This window comes from Calypte anna, chromosome 1, assembly GCF_003957555.1.
Source record: "Calypte anna isolate BGI_N300 chromosome 1, bCalAnn1_v1.p, whole genome shotgun sequence".
Taxonomy (NCBI): domain Eukaryota; kingdom Metazoa; phylum Chordata; class Aves; order Apodiformes; family Trochilidae; genus Calypte; species Calypte anna.
Window position 1 is genome coordinate 179,071,541 of NC_044244.1, and position 23,707 is coordinate 179,095,247.

Genomic DNA, 23,707 nt, shown 5'->3' on the forward strand with positions numbered 1-23,707 from the left:
GCTGCAGTAATGTTTTAAATAAATTTTGATCACTGAATGCAATCAAACTCTTCATAATTCATCTCTATTTTACTTTTTGCTGAACATGCATTATCATCCCCTTCTACAGGCTTGAAGTAGCAACTTCTTGAGGAGATCTTCACTGTTTAGGGGCAGAATTCATTCTCATTTCTCCTGGAAAGACTGAGAAATAAATCCTCTGCACAGACTTAAACAGTGCACAAAAACTGTGCACATAATGAAATGCCTGCTATGAAAGACATGAGCCCTGCATGTTGCCTTTATTAGATCAGCACCAGTGACCTTTTAGGTTCGTGTTGGAAAAAAGAGTTTTAAATTGTGCTTCTCTCACAAGAGAAGGATGAAATGTCTTCCTTCTCTGCAGATTTGTAGGTCTGTGTTTGTTGTTTTTAAGCAAATTTAAGAGTGTATGTATACGATTAGAGTAGTAGTTCACTCTGGAACAGAAAGCTATGGTTAACAGAGGCATGGAAGGATTGCCAAGCAGTTGGCCTGGCTGTTCTGCTGCTTTCTTGTACTTTGTTGCTGAGGCAGTAGTTTTATGAGCAGTAGCCCTAATATTAACCTTGTCTTCATCTACTGTAGGCCCAGAATGAAACTGAGTTATGTATATGAAGCAGTGCCAGCACTGCGTGCTCAGAACTTGCTGTGCAGAGGAGGGAGAGGGATGTCCAGCTGCTTGATCTGCTCCCAGTAGCCAGTGCCAGAACACTGAGTGTGTACATGGATTGCTTGTTTGTTGCACATCCTGGGAGTGGCTCCTTTTGTTTCAAACTGGTCAGGTAGCAGACATGCTGCTTTGAAAGTGGGAATGAAGTAGTGATTATACTGGAGGAGAGTCAAGGTCCATCTCTCTCCAGCTTCCACCTTTAGCAGTCTGTGGAAGAGCTCTGTCATCCTTGCTCAAGATACTGTCTTGTAGCTTATAGTTCTCCCATTACCTTGCCTGTATAGTGCCTTCTTCAAGAATTACATTCTGGTAAATAATGCTCAACATTACTGTCAAATGTTGGTGAAAATTATTGAATTCATTTATTTGCTACATTTTCTGTAGTGTCTGTGTTCCTTTTCAGAATTGGTGTGCCCCATAAGTATTAGAGTATTAGGTGTAGAAGGCTCTGTGTTTGTTTCTCTCCATGGAGGAGTGTCTTCTGATCCTATGGTACTGTCCTTCCTAGACCATCTTATGGGGTGAACCATATTGTAATTGAGTTGCTGACAATCACAATCAGATTATTCTGCTCATTTTGGTATTAGGAAGAAAAATATTTCCTGTCCATGTGGGGCTTTGTAAAAGACCCAATAAAGTCACTTTGCTGTAAGAATTTCATGGTTGCTTTTTGGAGACCTAAAGACAAAATAGACCAAGACATTGGCAGTGTATCTTTCCTAGTTTTTGTATTTATTTGAGCACCAAGTCTGGCAGCTACATCAGTATGAAGAATCTCCTGATTACAGTGCAGGATTGGGCCCAAAATTTTAGGCATTAATTTTTTCCAGTTACAGTGAAACTCATGACATATTTTTGATGCATCTGTTTTATGTCTGTATTTTGTATCTTAAAAATGTGTTTATGTATTTTATATTCTAAATATATATTAACTCTACTAGAAAAGGACTAAGGAAACACTGAATTCCTCATAATTAATTTTAAGGGCTGGATTTCAGTTTTGAAGAATCTAGGATGTTCACATATGTCTGAACTATTGAATTGTAGTGACATTTGCTGTCATATCGGAGTGCCTTTATTTTCACTCTTCTACAGTTGTTACTTACCATTTCTGCTGTTTTGTAAGCTGAGCAGCAGGAGGAGCTCCAGACTCAGTTCACAAAGGAGAATTTTTTTTCGTTTTGTAAACTGAGCCACAATAGCTTTGTTTCTTCCAGCTTTCACTAAGTCTTTACCCTGGAAACTTGATCCAGCTTCAAAAGTGTAAGTCTTCCCTTGATGGTGACAGGATAGATTACTTTTTTTTTTTTTTTTTTTTTTTTTAATATGTAGCCTCTCTGGCTTTAAACACACACGAGACTGTAATGTTTTTGTAGCTATAGTTTCAGTGGCAGGAAAAATAGATGTCAGTATAAACCTACATTTAAGGGAAACTGGAGACAGAAGTCTGAAATTCATGGTAATAGTAGCTTAAAAGAAGATAGAGTAATTAGGAGAACCTCAAGAATTTTGGCAGGTTAAGGGTAATAAAACAGTGAATGCTAGAACATGCTTCAACATCTAACAAGTAAGAAGATGTCTAATATGTATATTATAAAAATAATATGTTTGAGTTTTAGGGCAGGCAAGTACCAAAGTATTAATTAAAATCCTTTACTTTTAAGTAAGTGCAGCTGCAGTTATAAATAATCCGCAAGGCCCTGATTTTCAAAGGTGGTGTAGTCTTGCTGGCTTTTTCTGGGTCATTAAAAGAAAAGAAACACTGAAATGCTGGAAGAGACCTTCTGAGGTCAACCTTTTGCCTTGAAGGTGGTGTTGGCTGTGCTCAAGCCACATCTGACAGAGTAACAGAGCTGTTCTTGAGAACCACTGGTGGTGAGCTTTGTGGTTGGTGTTGACTCCTCTTCCCCTAACCTCTGGTACTACCAAGCTGGGCTGACTTTACTGGCTATTAATTCACTGTTGGGATTTTTACCAAAATGTCATAGATTTTATTCAACTTGTGACTGGGATGTGCTTGCACAGCAGTGTGCTCTGTGCTGGTCTCTTTGGTACTACAGAAATAAATAAGGCTGGCATTGGGGATGAACAAATCAATGCCAAAATGAGCTAGTTTCCTGCTGTGTAGGAAAGAGAAGCCACCACAGCAGCTACAGGCGTTTTTGGATCCTGGGGTGACCAGCATAGCAGAAGTTAGAAATAAGTCATCTTCTTTCTTGTTGGGACTGTACATAGGCTGCTGGCTTCAGGGGAGAGTGGGCAGCATTTCTGTTTTTCTAGAGAATAGGTTCAATAACCAAAGCACTGAATGAATGGATATTTCTCAAGTTGCTAAAAGCTGCAACTTATGTTGAGGTGTGCAAGTTGTAAACAAAATTGTTTATTGCTGCTTTTTTTTTTGGTCATTTTTAGTTTTACAGAAGATTGTTCTCTGTTGGGAACACCACATGGAAAAATAGCCCAGACCTTTTGTGGAATATGTGGGAATACAACCACTCTGTTCAAATTGAAAACTGAAGTGGAAAAATAAAGCAAAATTTAAAAAAAAACCAGAAAATCTTTCAACCAAAGCATTCATATAGAAGGAAAACTTTAACTGTATGTAACAAGGGAAAGCATGCCTTTTTTAAGTCAGCTACTGTAGGTGCAAAAAGTCCATTTAACTTGCAAGTTACTGATCCAGTGGGCTAAGCTTTCTGGAGGAAAACCTGGAAGCCAATTGAAAAGGCTTGCAGAATTCAGATTTCAAGAATTATTTATTGAAAATGTTGTGGAAGGACAAAGAAATTGGTTTTCCTTTGAAAACAAAGTGAAATATAAAAATTGTGTCCAGTGTCAATACCAAACCAATATTCTGAATTACCCCCTGACCTCCTCCAAAATATTCTACAAAGTACAAGTAAAAGAAAGAAAGAAGGAATATGAGATACAGGTGCTACTTTATGGTTGATGAGAGTACAAAGGTTTTCTATTATTATTACTATTAGTATAATTTTTAAGAACTCCAGAGTCTTCTATAAATCATAATTTAGATTCTCCCTCCAGGTAAAGAATTAAATGTCATAGTCTGGCATGTAATGAAAATTGGAAGGGGTTTTCCTTGTCTTAATATCTTTTAGGTTAACCTGAGGGTTTCAGCTCACTTTTATCTTCCAGTAACAAGATTCTTTGAAAGTTTTGACAGAATGTGTTTTATTAGAGATGGTTAACTTAGTGTTCTATATTTTCGTGGATGTCAACAGGATAATGATTTTTCTCAAAAAAAGGAGTCAGGATATATCAGGGACTACATTTAGGAGCCACCAATAAGAATTCTTAACCAGGCAGATAATTTGCAGTGATTGAGTCTTAAATGCTCATGTTCTGAAGAGCAGTGATCCTTACTCAAATATCTCTAATGGACAAGTTTATAAAAAACATTCTTAATGGAGTAGATTAAAATTATGCTACACAAAAAAGTCTTAGTTTTCTTCCAAATATACAGCCTAAATGAAAGCGATTTTAGAAGTCTGCACTTTATTTTTACTCAGTGAAGTCACACAAGCTAAGAAATATTTATAATCACAAACTACGTCTTTGTTCTTCGCAGGGACACAGCTTTTTTGTTTGAACCCTGCTGTTCTTGAAGAATAACTAAACCTCACTGTCTCAGTTAACTTCTTTTTCAAATTGGTTTTTAAACTGGTTTGGCTTCATTACTTTTAAAAATAGTGCTGAGCTGCATACTGTAAAAGTAAGGTGTCTGGATTTTTTAACATGTTTTATCTTTTAATATAAAGCAGGAGTTTATATCAAAGAACCTATTGTTTTCTTTGATATTCCTGCTTTCTTCAGGAGGGTACTGAGATTTCTCTTTGTAAAGTTTCTGAGCTCACATTCTAAAGTAGATAAGAAATTTTTCATTCTTTCCTGGGCTGTGTTATAAATAAAGAAGTGTTTGCTTTTGAAATCAACTACTCTGAGTGAATTAAGACACTGGAATTCATTTTAAGACAAAATGAAAGCAGAACAATCTTTTTTTCATTTGTGTGCTTCTCAGTCTCTCAATGCTTTGGACATTTAAGCATATGAGTTATGCAGTTCTACAGGAATAATGAAATAGTTTAAGGTTTGTTATTACAATAAAAGGGTCTACTTTTTATTCCTGATTTTTTAAAAAAAATTTTTTTTTCTTTGAGTCAAACTAACTAACTGGAAGTTTGGTACAGAGCAAAATACTTCTTTGCACGGTGGATGAGTTCATTTTTGTATTAGTTTATGCTGTTTCTAATTTGTTCAGAGTGAGATTTATATACTGGTGTCCCTTTATTTCCTACATCTTGTATACCTCAGTGGTCAGGACTGGGTCCAGTGTTGTTTTTATGTCTTTGTCAGTGACATGGAGAGTGGACTTGAGTGCACTTTCAGCAGGTTTTGTGACACCAAACTGTGTTGTGTGGTTGGCAAGCTGGGGGAAGGGACAGCAGCCAGAGGGATCTTGAGAGATGGCCCCATGCCAGCCTCGTGAAGTTCAGTAATGCCAAGTGCAAGGTCCTGCACCTGGGTCAGGGCAATCCCAGGCACAGTTACAGGCTGGGCAGAGCATGGATTGAGAACAGTGCTGAAGAAAAGGGCTTGGGCTGCTGGTTGATTAGAAGCTCAATATGAGCACTGAGTGCAACCCAGAAAGCCAAACAACAGCAGGTCAGGGGAGGTGATTCTTCCCCTCTGCTCTGCTTTCATGAGACCCCACCTGGAGTGCTGTGTTCAGTTCTGGAGCCCCCAACATAGGGAGAACATGGAGCTGTTGGAGCAAGTGCAGAGGAGGGTCATGAAGATGATCAACCTCCCACCTCTTCTATGACTCCAGGTTGGAGAGTCGGGGCTGTTCAGCCTGCAGAAAAGGAGGCTCCAGGGAGACCTTATAGCAGCCTTCCAGTACTGAAGGGGACCTACAGGAAAGCTGAGGAAGGACTTTTTATGAATGTTTGTAGTGATAGGATGAGAGGGAATGGTTTTGAAATAGAAAAGGGTAGATTTGGTTTAGATGTTAGGGAGAAGTTCTTTAGTGTGAGGGTGGGGAGACACTGGAACAGGTTGCCCAGAAAAGTTGTGGATGCTCCCTCCCTGAAAGTGTTCAGGGACCGGTTGGATGGGGCTTTGAGCAACCTGATCTGGTGGAGAGTGTCCCTCCCCATGGCAGAGGTTTGGAACTAGATGATCTTTAAGGTCCCTTCCAGTGCAACCCATTCTATAATCCTGTTAAACTAAAAGCACTCTTTTAATGTTTTTGTTTAGTATCCAGTCATGCAAAAAATGCTTTCTTGATTTTGGGACCTCATCTTTTAGATTAATAATTGTGTTTACTACTCTGTGTGTGTATTTAGCAGAAATGTTGGTATTTCCTTTTCTTTCTCTTCCAAAAGTGCATTCAGATCCTTTTAAGTTTCACACCAGGGCTTAAGAAAATATACATGCTCAAGTTCAAGAGTAGCTGGTAAAGCTTTCTGTAGCACTGCAATGATCAAAAAGAATTTTTCTGTCCACAGATAGCCTAGAATAAAGGTTTTATGGTAAAACCTTTTTAAAGGTCTTTGTCTTTTTTTTTGACTGGAGTACGTAGCTGTCTGCGAATTCCTGTTGATATTCATCGGATCTCCATTCTTCCATCCATCGCCTACATTTTCACAGGCACCTTCCTATAGAAAAGGCCATCCTCTTGATTTACTTGAGATTCAGGTATGCAACATGCAGTTCTGTCAAGGAAGCCTAAATTCCAGAGAGGAGCAGTAGCTCGTAGTTCTCAGCTCTTTTTACTACCTTGCTATGCCTGAGAGAGGCATTATATTTGTGTCTGCCTTCATCCTAGGTGCCTGTTTGAAAAACACTTGCCAGGGCCCAGAATTCACATTTTAAGTGAAAGAGTATCCATACAGGATGTTTAGTTCTTTTGCTGTCTTGATTAGCTGACTTCAATGCTTTCTCTTCCTGTGTGTTGTCACTAAATAGAGTTCTATTTGGTTTCTAATTCAGGTTTGGCAGTCTGTCTCCAGAACATTAACCTTTCTTGCTAGGAGCAGTAAACCATAGCAGCAGTTTTACTGGTAGCAGAATGCCTGGTAGTATAGTTCAGTATAGGTTGTAATAACTTCCTTTCTGATCTCCCAAAAATAGTTGTATGCAGTTCCTGTTGGAGATAAAATTGTAAGTTGGCTGAATAAGTGCAGAGGCAGCTTGCCAATGAGTGACCAGAAAGAGTGTGCTCATATTAAAACAGCTATTTCTTGCAGTTTTATTTAAATGTTTTGGTGTTTGTTTTAAATGGAAGGAACAAAGTTAAAGAGTTATCCAAGTCCACAGTTGATAATAGATGGAAAAGAATGCATAAAGTAATTATTTGAAATGCTGCTAAGTGAAAGGGTAGTATAATAAAAATAATTATATGCACAGTAGGATTGTCAACAGCTATTGACATGTAGATTATGAAGATTGCTTTGCTCTCACCAGTTCAGGGCTAAGCTCTAGTACTTTGGATACTCTGTTCCTTTTTCTATAAATTCTATCTCTACAGCTAGTTCATTAACTGAAGTTTTTGTCCTTTTATTCTATCAATAGAGAAGCAGCTGAAAGCCTTGTTCTGGTAGGGTCTTGTTGGTAAGCATTTTCAATTTGTGTGTTGCACATGTTGTGTGCATTTTCAATTACGCTTGGTTCACATTTGAAAAAAAATGATCAAAGAAACACCATACACCTGGGTTAGAAGATGATGAACTGAGTTTCCCCTTTAGCTTCAGGAGAAATTAATTTTACAGTCTTGGATCAGCCCTCAAAAAGGTTCTGCATCCTACACAGACAAGTTCTGTTTTTGTTACAGGGCAGTTTAAAGTGCTAAAGGAGTGTATTGAGAGAAGTCTTCTTCCCAAAGTTTTTTTGTCGTCTTCTAGATAATCTGACCTGGATCAGAGTGTGTTTTGAAGATACAACCTGAGACCCCTGAAAAGCATCAGAAATTTCATTCCCAGGGCTGAGGGAGGAGAAGTTTGGCTTGCTGTCATAATCACAGTCCCAGCTGCTGCCAAGAAGTAGTGCTACAGTGTTTTAGATTAGCATGAATCTGAAGGCTGAAATGCTGTGCCTGGGAAATGTTGTCTTTTTGCAGTTTCACTAAGGTAATGAAGCTGTGAATAACTGAGGTTGGGTAATCATTTGCTGGCAAACAGATGCTTTTTTCCCTATCATCTGGAAACTATGAAGTTGCTAATGGCTGCTACCGTTTGAATGCCTGGAATCGAGCAAAAACCTTCAATAAGGGAGCATGTAGTTTGTCTGTAAACTCTTCCAAATACTTTTCCACCCACACCCTTCAGCCAGATTTCAGTTTTACAGATCTACTCGAGATTGTAGAATTTCCTGTTCTGCTTATTGAGTATTCTTTGTTTTTGTGAAATCTTCATGGCTTTTTAATTAATGTCTTCCCTTTCCCCATTGTTCTCTAATCTTACCTAGTGTTACACTTTTCATTCTGCAGTGGGTAACATTGAATCTTGAAGGTGGGACCTCAGAAAAGAGTCAGTCTTACAGTTGCTCTTGCCACTGAAACGCAAGATCATCTATTAATAATTCCAGTAACTTTTTGGTTATAGGACAGCTTCAGATAGCTGAGGTTTTGGCTAATTTCTATTCCTAAATTAAGCCCAAAGAGAAAGTTTTCCTGGAATCGGTGCAAGTCTGGGGTTAGGCTTTCTTCAGTGATAGTTGGTCTTCATTTGTGAAAAGAGAGTTCATGTATGAGATGGTAACAAACTCAAAACTTGTGAATGAAATCTGTGTTTCAGTGGCTGGAATGATTACTGCTTAGTGGGTATAGACTGGCATTAGAGAAAGATTTCTGAAGATGTACTGTCTCTCCACTTCCTGGAGCAGTAGCTTATTTTCAGTACCCAATACTTATTTTTAAAAGTGCCATTGATTATTTTAATCTGTGAAAATTGCTTTATAGTATCATATTTTAATCACTTTCATCATAATTCCTATGATGTTGCAGTGGCTAGAAAAAAACAGACAAACCATGCATGCCAAATAAGTTATAATAGTCTCCACTGTCTACTTTCAGGATCATCCAAAAGTAAATTAAATACCAGTCTTGTGTTATAAGACAGTAGTGATATTTGAGGATTTGTCAGTGTCTGCATCTTTGATCTTTGTTTGCTGGTTTAGTAGACAAGGTAGAAATGGAGACATATGTGAGATCAAAATTAGAAACATTTTTTTTTTGGCATTCTGTATAACAAAATATTCTTTTTCAATTTTTTTTTTTGCAATTTTCTGTTGTCAGGAGGAATATTAACACATATCTTTCATTAAATATGGGAGAGGTTTGATCCTGACAATATTCTACCAGAAATGGCTGACATTAACTTTGTGTGGTTACTATTAAAATGGTTGTTTAATCAGTACATCGTTGTACTAAAAATGCCAAGAGTGACATCTTCAAACATTAGCCAGGGGAGGGGACTGGTTCTCCTGCAGAGCCTGCCTTAAGACAGTCTAGTCTGTTACTGCTATTTTCAGTCACGGAGGGATAAGTATCCTGCTTTTCCAAAAGATGAAACTATTGCAGACTGATTTCCCCCTCTACCTCTCACTTTGGATAGTGACAGTGTGTGATAAAATACCTGTCAGAAAATGTTCTTTTCTTCATCATGGGCTAAATTCATGGAGATGATGCACATGTTCAAGAAGTGCTGAGAAATGAGGAAGAAATAGACCCTTACCTTCTCCCTGTAATACATTAATGTTAGCTCTCCTATCCATAAAGAAATATCAGTTTTCTCTTGCTAGTATGTATCTGTGTTTTTTACAGAAACAAAACATAACATAAAGTTGTTTCAGAGTTCTTCCTCTGTGCCCCCCAGCAAACAGGGGTGTTAATTTGGTATTTCAACTATAGTGGTGATTCATTGCAGTTAACATGAAGTGTTGTACTGTTCTGATAAAGCAGACACACAGTAGCACCGGGAAGTGGTGCTTGCATTCCTGTGACCTCTTCCAGGTCAAAAGCTGCAGATTGGCCACCCATGGGGTCTACCATGGTCTGTTTGAGTTATGTGTTAACCACATCTCTGAAAATCATGATAAACATCTGCTGAATTTAGTATCCAAATTTGAATATATGTGGATACCCCCTCCCTGTAAGTGTTGAAGGCCAGGTTGGATGGGGCCTTGAGCAGCCTGGTCTAGTGGGAGATGTCCGTGCCCATGGCTAGGGTGTTGAAACTAGATGATCTTCAAGGTCCCTTCCAACCCGAACCATTCTATGATTCTGTTAGAAAAAACAATTTACTATGTAGCACTGTGCCATAACTGGTCTGTGACTTAGTTTTGCTGTTTGAAATACAAGGCCGAATATGGAGGCCTTGAGGCTTATCTGGTGTGTTTGGTCACATCCTGTGAGTTGAAAGACTGTAGTTTGCGAGCTCAAGTAACTCACTGTCTTGGGGTTCTCATGTTTCCTCAGGTACAACATTGATCCTGGCTTGTACTGTCCATTTTTCTCTCTTGGAGCATGCATGGAAGGATTGAACTCTTTGTTCAGTCAGCTCCTAGGAATCTCCCTATATGCTGAACAGACACAGAGAGGAGAGGTTTGGTCTGAAGATGTTAGAAAGTTGGTAAGTATTCTTGTTTCCAGCATCTGAAACAGCAAAGGGAAGTTAAGATTTGTTCCTCTAAGCCAGGAATCAGATTTTGTTTTTAAATTGAGTATCAAAAGCATACATTAGTTGTCTAATTTTAGTTGAAATTAAATTTCATGAGCTTTATACTCTCTGAGTGCCTTTTGGTATTTTATGGCATTTATTAAAAGGGTGCCTGAATCAGAAGTAATTTCTGTGTTCAGAGTTTGTTGTTGTGCCACTCAAACCATCCTCCTGAAAGAGCCCTGCCAGGTTTTTTTTTGTTTCAATATGCAGATGACTGTAGATGACCAGAACACTATAGCTGCATATTCTAGCTGTCATATCCTTCTCTCATATTTTAATTTCTGTTCTGTATGACATCTCATCTTTGAGATTGGTTTTTACATCTTTAGTTGTCTGCTGTCTTTTAGGAGAGGGTAGTAATAAAAACTTGGCCAATAGTTTCCCTGTCAGGTTCCCAGGTTTCCTCTGTTGTCTTCCGTCCACATATTCACTGTCAGATCTTTACTGCTCTTCCACCTCCATCTAGAGCTGCTGTTCACTAAATCGTGTGGGTCAATTTATAGTTACTCCTTACACTTTCTGTATATATTTTCATGGTAAATCAGCTTCCATTACTGCTGGCTTCTCTGAAGTAGTTTAGGGGCTACAAACAGCATTACTTTTAATAGTAAACTTTTACGCATTAGTTTTGAGTGAAATGCAGAAATGGCTGTAGTTTGAGCAACAAATTGTGAATCATATATATATATTTGTCAGCTGAAATGATGAACAGATCTTACGTATATTCTTCCTAGTTTGTCTATAAGTTGGTCATTATAAATCTTTGGATTATAATACTGTATCTACATTTTAACAGTGCTTTCACTGCATAAATACTTCTTTTTTCTTTAGGCTGTTGTTCATGAAACTGAAGGCTTGCTAGGATACATCTATTGTGACTTCTTTCAGCGACCTGATAAACCACATCAGGTAACATTTATGATCTGATTCTAATGTGGGTTTTATTTGAGTAATTATTCAATATAAGTGTAGGAAAAGTTATCTTGATTTAAAATAAATTAAATTTAAACAGCGAAAGGCTGTAATTTCAAATGTGGTTTTGGATAAAATATTATTGTAACCTTTAGTTTAAAAAATGGCATCCAGTGGGCTGAAGTATAACCTGTTCTGCAGAATGATAGGCACTGTGAAATGTCAAAGAACTCTGTTTAGAGAAATGGTAGATTTTTAAACATTTTCTGGCCTACTATTTACAAGTAAAAACAATCTGATATTTCAATACACTGTAAGGATGAAAGCTCACAAAGACAACTAATTGTATTTGAAATTCTATATAAAATAGTTGATGGTTTCAGCTGTTGTGGCTCAGTTACTCATGGTGCCCAGTGCCAGTATATTAACTATATGGTGCAATAAAATAGACTCTCCGCTCTGCAGAGGCAGCTGCAAAAATTTCACCTTTAATGAGGTGGTAAGTGGACAAATGTTAAATATACATTAGTTTAATGTGCTACTCTGTTTTGCTAATATTTCACAGTAGAGTATGAGTGCTGTGCATGAGTATGAGTATAAAGAAGTTACTGCTGAAGAATGAGCAGAGAATTTAGAAATTATGGATTTGGCACATCAGTAAATTTGTGCTAGTGATATTTGTTTTAGAAAAAAATAAGAGGTTTTAATAATTCTAAAAAAAACTACAGCATTTTCTAGAAGTAAAGCAGTTCTTTGTGGAACAGCGTAGTTTCTTTGATTATGAAGCAAATAATGAAAAACAGTGTGCTGCTACTGAACAGCACTGCTAATGATCTTTGAATTCAGCTTGTGTAAATGAATATATATTTGGGTTCGATTTAATATTTTAATTTTAAAATATCATAGTTGTTTTAATATCATTGGTACAATGACAATGGTTGTCCAAATGTTTGCTTTTAGGATTGTCACTTCACAGTTCGTGGAGGCCGGCTAAAGGAAAATGGGGAGTATCAGCTGCCTGTAGTTGTTCTAATGCTTAGCCTGCCCCGTTCAGCAAGGGGTGCACCAACTCTGCTAAGTCCTGGCATGATGGAGAATCTATTCCATGAAATGGGACATGCTATGCATTCTATGCTAGGAAGAACTCGGTACCAGCATGTCACTGGTGAGAAACAGTGTTTTTTTGTTTTAGTTAAATGGTTAATTTCTGGAAGAAGTAAGTAAATTAAAAAAAAAAAAAAAAAGGAAAAGGTGAAAACCAGAAATGCTTGAGTCAGGTTGGTTTTTCTACATTAGTAAAAACTTGAAAATACAATGACAGATCCCAACATTTTATAAAAAATCCAGCCAAACACCACCTGAATATTCTTTTTCTCCCATTAAGAATTAGGCATTTCTGTCTCTTCTTTCTGTACTGCTGATCATTTGTTGTATATGCTCTTGTGAGTTAGCCTTATGTAGAGGTTCTCATAATGGATTCATCGGTGGACTGAAAAGAAACTGAGCTAAACTTCTACTTACTGCAAAAACATGCTGAATCCTGGGCTGGAAATTATTTGGGAAATTGATTAAGGAGAATCAGGAAATAGGTTCTTGCAAAGAGCATGCACTGACAATATGGAAAATCTGTAAAGCCAGGCCTTTTCTAGTCGATTCTGATTAAAGCAAAGTTGAGAAATTAAATATGTATTGTGTTGGGAAGCATGATTAACTGGTAGGCGCTTTTTATGTAACATAAATGAACATGAACAAATACGCAATCACAGTTTAGTGGGTACATGTAGAAGGAATATTTGCTTTTTTCATTTAGTCCTTCTTAAGCAGTGGCAGTGAGTGTATTCACCTAAGCAGGCTGCTATGACCTTCTATAGTTGTGGCAAATGGTTCAAAGGCATTTGGTTGGCATGCTCCTTCTTTTACCTGTGGACAGCTTGTAGTATATCCTCTTCTACAGTAACATGCTGGAAATACCATTTGCAGTAGTCACTTATTAAAGAAAACAAAATACCACAACCAAACAGACTGAACTGTAGCTCTTTCAGCAGAAGCTGGGTATACTTCTTGGAATGGTCAATTGCTCTGCTCCAGCTCCTTCTGTTCAAATGGCCTTGCTCATCTTCACCTCCAGGAGTACTTATATGTCCAAAGTAACTGCTTTGGTGGGGTTCTCTTGTGATGAATCATATGTATCTGCATGTCCAAGTCTTGAAGGGACAGGAAGTGGTTAATTCTGGGCGTCTGACTTCCCATGAGTCCTGGTGTATGGTTTTGGGGTTGCCTTAACTCCAGGCCATCCTGTGTCCCAAGGGGATTTCACAGCAGATCTGGTACTGCTGTAGTGTCAGAGTTAAGTCATGTTCCTTCTGCAAAGTATCCTTTTTTTAGGGTTTGGAATGTGTGACAGTCATTTGAGGGATGTCTGTTAGGCCATCTGCTCTCATGAGACACTAGAATGGCAAAGTCTGGAAACAAGTTGGCTACAGGCTATTGTGAGAACAAAGATTTTGACATTCTAGTTAAGATGAACCGAGGAGTATTTGACATTTTTTCCACTCTCCCTTGTTTCCCTGTTCTGATTAATATTACCAAATAATCCAGAGCCAGTTCTGCAGCTAATGGGCTCAAAACTTGGATAGTATTGTATGGTTATGACTTAATATATCTTTTAATCTGTTATTTTACTATATGCATTTATTGATTGTTTAATATATGCGTGTGCATATGATTTTTGTAAAACCTGACCTGTATTCCTTTTTGGTTTATCATGCCGTAGGGAATACCTACACTTGTTTTAAAGGTGGTCTAACTTATCCCAGATAACTGCCCAGCCTTTTACCTTTCTGACTTTCAGATGCCATAATTTTTGGAAGTCTTTTTAATGGTTATTAAAAGGATTACGACAGTTTATTAAGGAGCACTAAGAAAACATAAATGGCTGTGGAAAAAATCAGTATAGTTCTGCAGGCATTTGCCTTGGGCGTAGTTGTTTTAGGTTTTTTTAAAATTATTTTCAAATGATCTTAAAGAGGACTACTAATGAAATGTTCTGGCACAAAAGGTTTGGAGTATTCTCTAAGAACTGAATGACTGGGTACTGCAGAGTTAATAAAACACAATTTAGAACTATGCAGTGCATTTAAAAGTAGAAAGATTTTTTGCTAATAAATGAGTATTCTAACAGTGGTGGAGGAACAGAACAGTTTCATGTGTTGATGCAGAACTACAAATAGCTAATATGTCTTTAAAAGGAGTGAATGTGATGTGAAATTACATCAGGTACATCTAACAACAATAAGTGTTAGAACACTTAAGAAAGATGCTGGTGAAACCTCTTGCAGTGCTTGGGCATGGTTTTGTGTCTCTGCTCTGAAGGTGAATTCAGACTGAAGCAGGTGCAGATAACTGTATGTTGCCTATAGTTGCCTGTGACTGAGAGATAAGATAGGTACCCTCAATTTAGGATGTTAAAAACAGTGTGAGAAATGCTATTTATAGTGAAAAGCATTATTGATCAGGATACATTGAGCATAAACAGATTATGAATTCAGATTAAAAATTAGAGAAAGATTTGTGATTTTATAACATAGTCTTCAAGAAAGAATAATATAAGTAGAAGCAAAACCCATACTTTTATTTAAGACTAGTTTTGAATGTTGACATGGTCTCTAGCAGCAGGGATAGAGGTGATGACCCAGTGTGGCTGTTATTAAAGCAACCACTTTGTACATCCCTAACTTAATTATGGAAATTAGAAATGCAGCTTTGATTTGGTGATGTGTTACAGTTCTTAGTAACTTTCATTGTGTGAGGTGGTGATAAAGTTTAAGTAAGGTTTTTGGGAAAATACATTTTGAAAATACCAACTGCTAAGATATTACATCAGTGCATTTAGAACAGCTCTTCAATCTGTAAAAGTGTTCCTTGGATGAATGATGGTATTATGAAACAAGGTTAATATAAAGCATAAATAAGCTCAGCAAACAGATGGAAGCTAAAAATTGTAACTGTGAATGGGATTAAGGCAGAGTTTTATTTACATTGTGATTTGATTTTTAGGACACAAATAGATTTGGTGTTTCACATAAGGGCAGTTTGGCTGCAGTCTGGTTTAGTTTAAAAAGGGTGTGACCCAGAGCTTTATAAGGTGCCTCACCCAGCTGTTCAAATATTTTGTTTTACTTTGTTATTTGTAGTAAAATGTGTAGGATTACAATGAGGCTTTTCTGGCAATATGTACAATAATGCTATGGAAAAAAAATATTGACTTAATAAATGAAAGAACATTACAGTTCACCAAAAGTCCAAACTGAAAGTTGCTAAACCTTTTGGGAAAAGTTAACTATTTGTGTTAATGAAAATAGCAAATGTTAATGTGTTCAATTATTCTACCTCTAGGAACCAGATGTTCTACTGATTTTGCTGAAGTTCCCTCAATTCTGATGGAGTACTTTGCTAATGACTATCGAGTGGTTAACCAGTTTGCAAGACATTATAAAACAGGACAGGTAGGGAAAATTAATATGTAAAATATTGAAAATAGTAACAAATGTATCCAGGAAAAGAATCATATTTTCATGTGTTGTGAAGAATTTTTGAAGAAGAAATAAAAATGTATACAAATTATTTTTACATGAAAATTTTGGTTATTCAGAAAAAAATTTTAGTACTGTCATTGCTGAAAAGATAAATGTAATCTGTAAAAGTCTTTATATACAAGGTTCAAATTACATATTTAAAATTTCCATTTTTTTCCTACAAAGGTTGTGTAGGTTCTACACTACACAGACTTAGTTTACTAGATGAACAACTTCTATGTGAATCAAGCTGTGTGGAATATTTAATTTAATTATGGGTTATGGGTAAGGTATGACAAAAGTAGTAATGCATCACTGAACTTTATAAACTCTTTCTTAAAATAAAGCTCGGGTACCAAATCATGGAAATAAATGGAAATTATCTGCCATGTTTTAAAAGTCCCATTTTTAGCAGAGACTAGGGTAGCAGTATTTGGTGGTGACAAGTGGTTTATTTAGCATTAGGTTAGGATTAGTTAGATACTGGCATTCATGAATATGCATTAAAATTCTGATCCCTTTTTTACATAAAATTATGCCACTCTACTGCAAGGAGAATGATTTTCTATGGGAAATTTAGAAAATGGTATTATTTGAACAAGGGGACTTCTGGTGGCTGCATCAACATGTGGCATAAGAACTTGATTTATATTTGCACAGCCATTTCAAAAATACACAAACCAGTAAACAATAACCAAAGATCTTTCTGGTGATTTTCATCGAGGCAAGTTTCAGTGTACTCTTTTGTTGTGACTGAAGAGCAGACTACCCATTGATGCACACCCAAGAAAGCCTATTGTGTTTTGTAGCATTACACTTAATTGAAGCTTTTTATCCAATCCAAATATTGAGTGTATTTCAGTTTGCCTTCATTGTACATTGAGAAATGTGCATTGCTTAACTTCTGTTTTAATAGATAATGTCTAAGAAATTTGCTCTGTAAATCTGCCTTTTTAATTTTTTTTTTTTTAATCAGAGCAATCATTTCTGCAGAACTGATTGCATAAAGAAAGTCTCCTTGAAACCTGGCATTTAAAGGTACTCAGCTCAGGAGTGTTCATTATTTATATGTTTCAAGTTCACATACTTCTTGCTAGTGTTCCCTATAAAGTTCATGTTGTATTTAAACATTGTGGAGTTAATCTGATTGCATATGAGTTCAAAGAATGAGCTTGAGTAAAACATCTGAAAGAGATTTGCAGAACATTATGTATGTCTTTGTATTTTCAAAATGGCTTAACAAATCTAAACCATCTTTAGTTGCAGTGCAAAAGCTAAGAACCAGACATGGTGTCCCATTTTGGCATTTCCATAAACTACTTCTATTTATTGGTGGTGAAATCTTGCCCTTTCAGAGAGCTATTGGAAGAGGTTGAATGCAGAAATTCAGTCTTGAAGGGGGCAAGGAAGGATTATGCTGAAAGATGACAAAAAGAGCCTGAAACTGTTGTGTGGCTTTTGAGGGCTTTAGACAGCTTCCTTTTAATTACTTTAAAAAAATTTGAATGTATTTTGACAGCATTAGCCAACATATATAAATCTGGTTTTGCTTATGTTGATTCATCTATGAAGAATGTTGATTTATCATTTCAGAATCTGATACCAGATTTTTTACTGTCTTTTAAATAGAAATAGATTGAAGTAATATTTTCTCTTCTTGAAACTTAGTGATTGTTAAAGCAATTACTTTTATCTATTTGTATATGGTTTATCTATGTGTATATGTTACAAAATACTTCTAATAGAAAATCCCTGATCTTTTACACTTGCAACTTCACAAAAATCCTCTTGGGGCTTTTATTTCTGTGCTTGTTCCCTGACTAATTTTTTTGGTGTGCAAATAGAAATGTGAATCAACATTTGTCCCTGCCCATGGAAGGGAGGCTGGAACGAGATGATCTTTAATGTTCCTTTCAACCCAAACCATTTTCTGATTTTATTATTTTCTTCTCCAGTTTTTCACTTATGTGAAAAACAAATTAGTCCTCATGAAAAAGCTAGAATACAAAATTCATAAAACCATTTAATCCAAATGTTGTTCCGAACTTTAGTTAAGTTTCTTCTTATGAATAAAGAGACAGAGTTTTTCTGTGTAAGAGTACAACAACATCTGGTAGAACGACGTTAGTATAGTTGACAGATGGAGGGCTTCTTACTGGCACAGATTGTTGAGGGGGCAGTGCAGATAATTTGGAAAAGCATCCTTCTTTCAGTGTTGCTACTATAGTAGCAACATGCTATAGTTTTTGCATGTAAATTTTAGGTGGTGTGATTTTTAACACTCCCACTGAGCATAATTATGTTTGAAAAAACTTGATAGCATAGTCTCATTTTACAATTGCCTTTGCCATAAAAGCCAGTTGTAGAAGGAGTAGTCCTTAGGATCCTTAAGATCAGTGCTTATGCTTATGGGAAGAGTAGGGGAAAGGACTGTTGTTTTGATTATTAAAGCATATGAGCTATTGAATACTGCTTTTTAGTAGGGTTGCAGAAAAAAGATTTGGTGGGCAGGGTTTCAAAGATCAGAATGCATTATGCATAGAGATGTGGATCATGAATATCTGATCCGAAATATCTTGAAGTTTGTAGAAAGCTCGTCTCTACTTTCTGTGCATTTTGGGTGGTTGTACTGTTAAGTACCGAGAAGTAAAAAAGCTTGCAAGCTTTTCTGGCAAAATGAACAAGTTTTGTGAATTTAGTTCAAAAAGCTGGCCAGCACAAAAATATTCGTTCCAAGAAAGTAGCAAGCCTAGTTTTCCTTTCATCTTAAGGATAACTCATAACAGAAAATCCTTGAGGAAAAGAAAAAGAATGAAGAGGGCTGTGCTAATTAGTCACTGAAGTTGAATTACTCAGGTAAGCTCATGAAGTCAAGCAGTGCCAAAATGAGGTTATAATTAAGCTTAAGCAGACAATCTGGTCCATACTTACCATTTTGTATCACTGTGTTGGTTTAATTCGTTTCCTAAGTGCACAGATATGTGGTAGGTCTCTTAAGCTAAATATATTTAAGTTTGTGTGTCTTTGGAGGCTCTTTTTAACAAAGGTCAGAATTTCAGCTGTTCAAATTTGAACTGACTTCATTTTTCACAGAGATGGAATTCCAAAGGCAGTATTGTATGAGCATGATTACAAGAGTAAGCCCACAGATAATAAAGAGTCATAATGTGTCATGGCTACTACGCAGCAGTAAGGAGTTAAATGTGTTTTGGGACTCAGGGAATTCCTGCTGAAAAATTCATGCCAAGATTTTAAAGTTTCTTATAGAAGGATGGAAAAAGGGAACCTGAAGTAAAGCATGGAAGTGTTTAAATTTAAAAAATTTGAATGGTTATTCCATTAAACATAGTTTTAGCTAAAGCTCTCTGAAGTCTTTCTTTTAGAAGGAGGATGACAATTTGATTCTGGTTTTATCAGAAAGCTCATCTTTCAGGATATGTCAAGTAATCATGCTGCTGCATTTTTTCCTGCACTCAGTTGCTTATTAAGGGGCTTTATGAGATTGTAATGAGCAAAGAGAAAGAGTTTCTATTGTCTGAAGCAGTAGGTCTTCCTCAGTATATTTGAGACCTCATAGTATCTGTGCCTGGTGTTTACACAAACGAACTTTGAACATGAGGGGTGATCTTTGAAGAACCCTCTGAAGTCTAATTTTAGTTCCTTGAAAACTTAAATTTTAAAATCCCAAAGGTGCTTTGGGATAAATAAGTGATCTTCTTTTTATCGCTCTTTCAATTTAATCTGATTTTGGCAATGTTTTTCTGGTGCCAAATTTTACTCGGCTTGTGAATTATCATTGCACAATCTTTGAGCCAGATCAGTAGCACTGATAGGTGTAAACGAAAGAACTTCTCCTGTCTTTCTCCTTTGCCGTTTTGTCAATAGGTATTGTCATAAGAATGATTTGTAATTTCATGTTGATTTTAATCTGTTCAAACAGTACAGCTTGATCTTCAGGGCAGAGTAGAACTACATTGTTTGGTATTCATGTGGCTGCAAAAAATATAAAAAGATTTTCTTGGACACTCTTGGTATTACCTGCATTTAGCTTGGTCTCTAAAAGGTGGGGCTAATCCTCTCCTAAATGAAGAAATGTCAGTACAGTATTAATGATCATTCTCTGTCTCCCCTTAAGAATTCAATTTAGAATTGGATAAATGCTTGTAGCAGAACAGAAGGAAGAAACGGGTGGATGCAGAGGCTGCCTTCTCAGCAGACCTCTGGCTGGAGGACATCTATTTGTAGTACAGTCAAAAGAACACAATACTTTCTTAGCTGGGGAGTCTGTAAGAAATGTTTAGCTCTGAACTGAGAATTAGACCTGCTTCAGTTGTTTCTTGTGCTGGGCTGGATGTGACCACCTTTCCCAGCGAGCTTACAAAGTTTGTCTGCATCACTGAACCCTGCTGCTCTGTGCCTCCAGTGAACTGCAGACTTGGATTTCCCATTTCATTTCAGGATCTGTGGGACAGTGGTTTCCCAAAATGCCAATTAGAAAAAAAATGTAGTGCCTTTTGTTTGATTTATTTTGTGTACCATCTGAATGCCTGTGCCCTTACTGTGGTTTAATATAACCAGGATATTATACAGAAATCCATTCTGTTGAAAGAACTGGCTTGACCTTACTGGTAGGAGTGCTCTTGGCTTGAGTTCTCTTAAATTGTATCTGAGTAAAATATGCATCTTTGCTGTTGCCAAGCTTTTAGTTGTTCTGCCTTTTTAGAATTGACCAAAGTACAATTTAAGAATTCCCACCCAATGATCTCCTGTTTTACTGGATCCAAAATACAGGTGTCCCTAGAAGAAATCAGTTTTGTTTAATTCACTACTGAACTACTGCACTAGGAAATTAAAGCCTCCAAAAAGCAGCCAACACTTGCTGATAGGTTTGGTGCTTAATAATGAAATCTGTTCACAATTCTGCAGGTTTCCTTATGCAAAGGTTTTCTTGCATAACAACTAGAATGTGTTATTGTAAACGCACATGTGCTTTAGTTCCACAATGAAAAGTCATTGAAGTTCATGCCTCACTCTGTATAAGAGAATAAAACTAGTTGTTCATGGAGCTGGGAGAAGCAAAATGCTTTTTACCCTTTGTAATTTTTTTTCTACTTTGATTCTTGCCTCAGTAACTTTTACACATAATTAAGTAGTATTTTCAACAATACTAAAACCAGTATGGAACCTCAAGGTAGTCATATTTATTACTATGGGTAGCTGCTCATTATTCTCACCCTTAGTCCAAAGTTACCAGGTAATTTGAAGAGAATTTTCGTATTTAGGTAAATACTGACCTAACAAGGATATACTTTAGGACAAACTTCATGCTCCTTGGTTCATTTTTCCTGTATTGAAATTTAACAGCTGTGCACATTTATGACAGGCAGAGTAGTGGATGTTGTTGTATCTCATTCTTGACCCAGCTAACATTTGTCTTGGTTAAGAGGTTACAAGCCTTGGCAAGCTGGTGAATAAAACAGCTGCACAACTTGAGAGGTTTTCTTATTTGTCTTTACTTCCAGATTTCACAGAGTTAATTGGTAACATTTTCCTCACTTATGTATAACTTCTCTGGAGTTTGTTTTTTAATCTGTGAACATTAACAGTTTGTCTCCAAGTTGTATCATTTGCACAGAATCACAGAATCTAAATGTGTGCTTCTTCCATCAGGATCTATAGACTTTCATGTATAATTTCATAAGCACCTCAACACACTGTAAAAGTGCAGGTTGTACTTTTAGATTTCAATGAAATGCCAAACATCTGTATTATATTGTACCACTGTTATTAGCTTTCTGATATTCTATATTATGAGTCCTATTATTTTAATATATATTGAATATTTTCAGTTTATGAAACATAGCAAAAGGAAAAGAATATACTTACTAGAGGGACATCTATTGAAAAGCTTCAGGAAGCACAGAAGAAGTGTAAAATCAATCATATACAGATATTCTTAAAAATCTGGCATTAAAGTCTTTGGATGTACTTGTAGACAAAGAAATGTCTTTGTATATACTTGTCTGGATAGAAAGACAAAATAGAGTTTGCTTAATGACTTGGAAATTATCTCTGAGTTTCAGCCTGTGGCAGCACACACAGTTTTGTTGCCATAGATGTGGAATAAATTCAACTTTGTTAAGAATTTCAAAGTGCAGATATTTACTGTTCCCTACAACCAAGCATTTTATGTGGGCTAGGGTAGAAGGCCTGATGCTTTCACAGTTGTTACAAAAAATTATAAAAACCCTGCCAGCTCAAGGAGAGTTATGGGGCCCTCTGTGTAAGTCTAGGTGAACTGTGCTCAAAGACCAACAGGAGAATATGGTATAATAATCTGCTTTTGAAGATGAGACAGGATTACCTGGAAGGACTTCAACTGCCCCATATGTTCTTTATTCCTAAAGAAGGTTGTAATATTTTAACAGGCATCTAAGGTAACATGGTATCAATTTATAGAAAAAAACCAAGATGAAGTGGTGTCTTGATTGTTTTTATAAATTATTCCTGATTTTTTAATTGTCTGTTTGATGCTTAGTTTAGCAAGTCAGAATTTCTTCCTCAATGCAAAGCATTTCAAATAAGTTTTTGTTACCACCAGGAGTCTTTTTCTGGGGGGGAAGGAGTCTTCAGCCTTTTATAGCATTAAGCATGCTATTTAAAAATATGCAACAATTCTAAGTATGTTCTGACTTTTTTATTCAAGCCACTACCAAAAAACATGGTGTCAAGACTATGTGAGTCTAAAAAGGTGTGTGCTGCAGCTGATATGCAACTCCAGGTATGTTCTTTTCATTCTAGTCTCTGTGTAGAACTTACAGAACTTATTTAATTCTTAAAATTTTACCAAATATTTATTTTAATGTAGAAACAAGTTATATATAAATTGGTGAAAATAATTTCATTTTTTATATTATTTTTGTGTTTCTTTTTGTGAACATATTCTGTTCTGTCTGCTTAAAACTAAATGTCTAAATCTGCAGGAAAATAAGAACCACAGCTTTTGAAAATTTTTGGATTATCAGAATTTAAGATTGTTGTTAAATTACTGGACTTGTTTAAGGAGAACTTGAAGGAAAGGAATTATCATGGAGCTTTGGATCATTGAAGTGTAGCAGTACTGAGAGATATGGGTCACCTTAGTAAAACCAAACCTGATTGTTTATTTCCTGGAGTATGATTTGAACTCCTTCTCTTCTGCAGTTCCATTATAAAGGGGAAACTTGCTACTGCCATCAGAATTGGTGTCTGACTTATAAAGCTGTAAGACTTCTCTCTCACAGTGCCAGTAATTAGATTCATAAATATAATAATATTTATGCAATTATATTCATAAACTTTTCTTCTCTGTGGGTAGGTGTGAATCATCAGTCATAAACAAAATATCAGAGCTGCTTTTCTTAAAGGAAGTAGTATGTCAGGTAGTGATAGGACTAGGAGGAATGGATTCGAACTAGAGGAGGGCAGATTTAGATTAGATGTTAGGACGAAGTTCTTCACCATGAGGGTGATGAGACACTGGCACAGGTTCGCCAGAGAGGTGGTGGAAGCCCCATCCCTGGAAGTTTTTAAGGCCAGGCTGGACAGGGCTCTGAGCAACCTGATCTGGTGGGAGGTGTCCCTGCCCATGGCAAGGGGGTTGGAACTGGATGATCTTAAAGATTCCTTCCAACCCTGAAAATTCTATGTTTTTATGAAATTCTTTAAGTAAAGGAAATGAGGGTTCTTTCTAAAATGGGTATTTTCGGTCCTGCAACAGCACTACTCAGATGTGAACAGTAGCAGCAGCA

The 23,707-nt window shown here is 36.6% G+C and overlaps 1 protein-coding gene across 2 annotated transcripts in view; it reads left to right on the forward strand.

Moving 5' to 3' along the window:
• The window catches only part of MIPEP (mitochondrial intermediate peptidase), a 71,516-nt gene that overhangs the window by 13,697 nt on the left and 34,112 nt on the right, over window positions 1–23,707 (forward strand). For both annotated transcript variants that reach the window (XR_003988656.1, XM_030466834.1), the window contains exons 11-15: window positions 10,188–10,341; window positions 11,263–11,340; window positions 12,304–12,508; window positions 15,739–15,848; window positions 22,624–22,698. Coding sequence is in view for 1 of the 2 variants with exons in the window: in XM_030466834.1 (XP_030322694.1) it covers window positions 10,188–10,341; window positions 11,263–11,340; window positions 12,304–12,508; window positions 15,739–15,848; window positions 22,624–22,698 (622 nt within the window). In the remaining variant the exon portion in view is untranslated. The remainder of the gene's footprint in view (window positions 1–10,187; window positions 10,342–11,262; window positions 11,341–12,303; window positions 12,509–15,738; window positions 15,849–22,623; window positions 22,699–23,707) is intronic.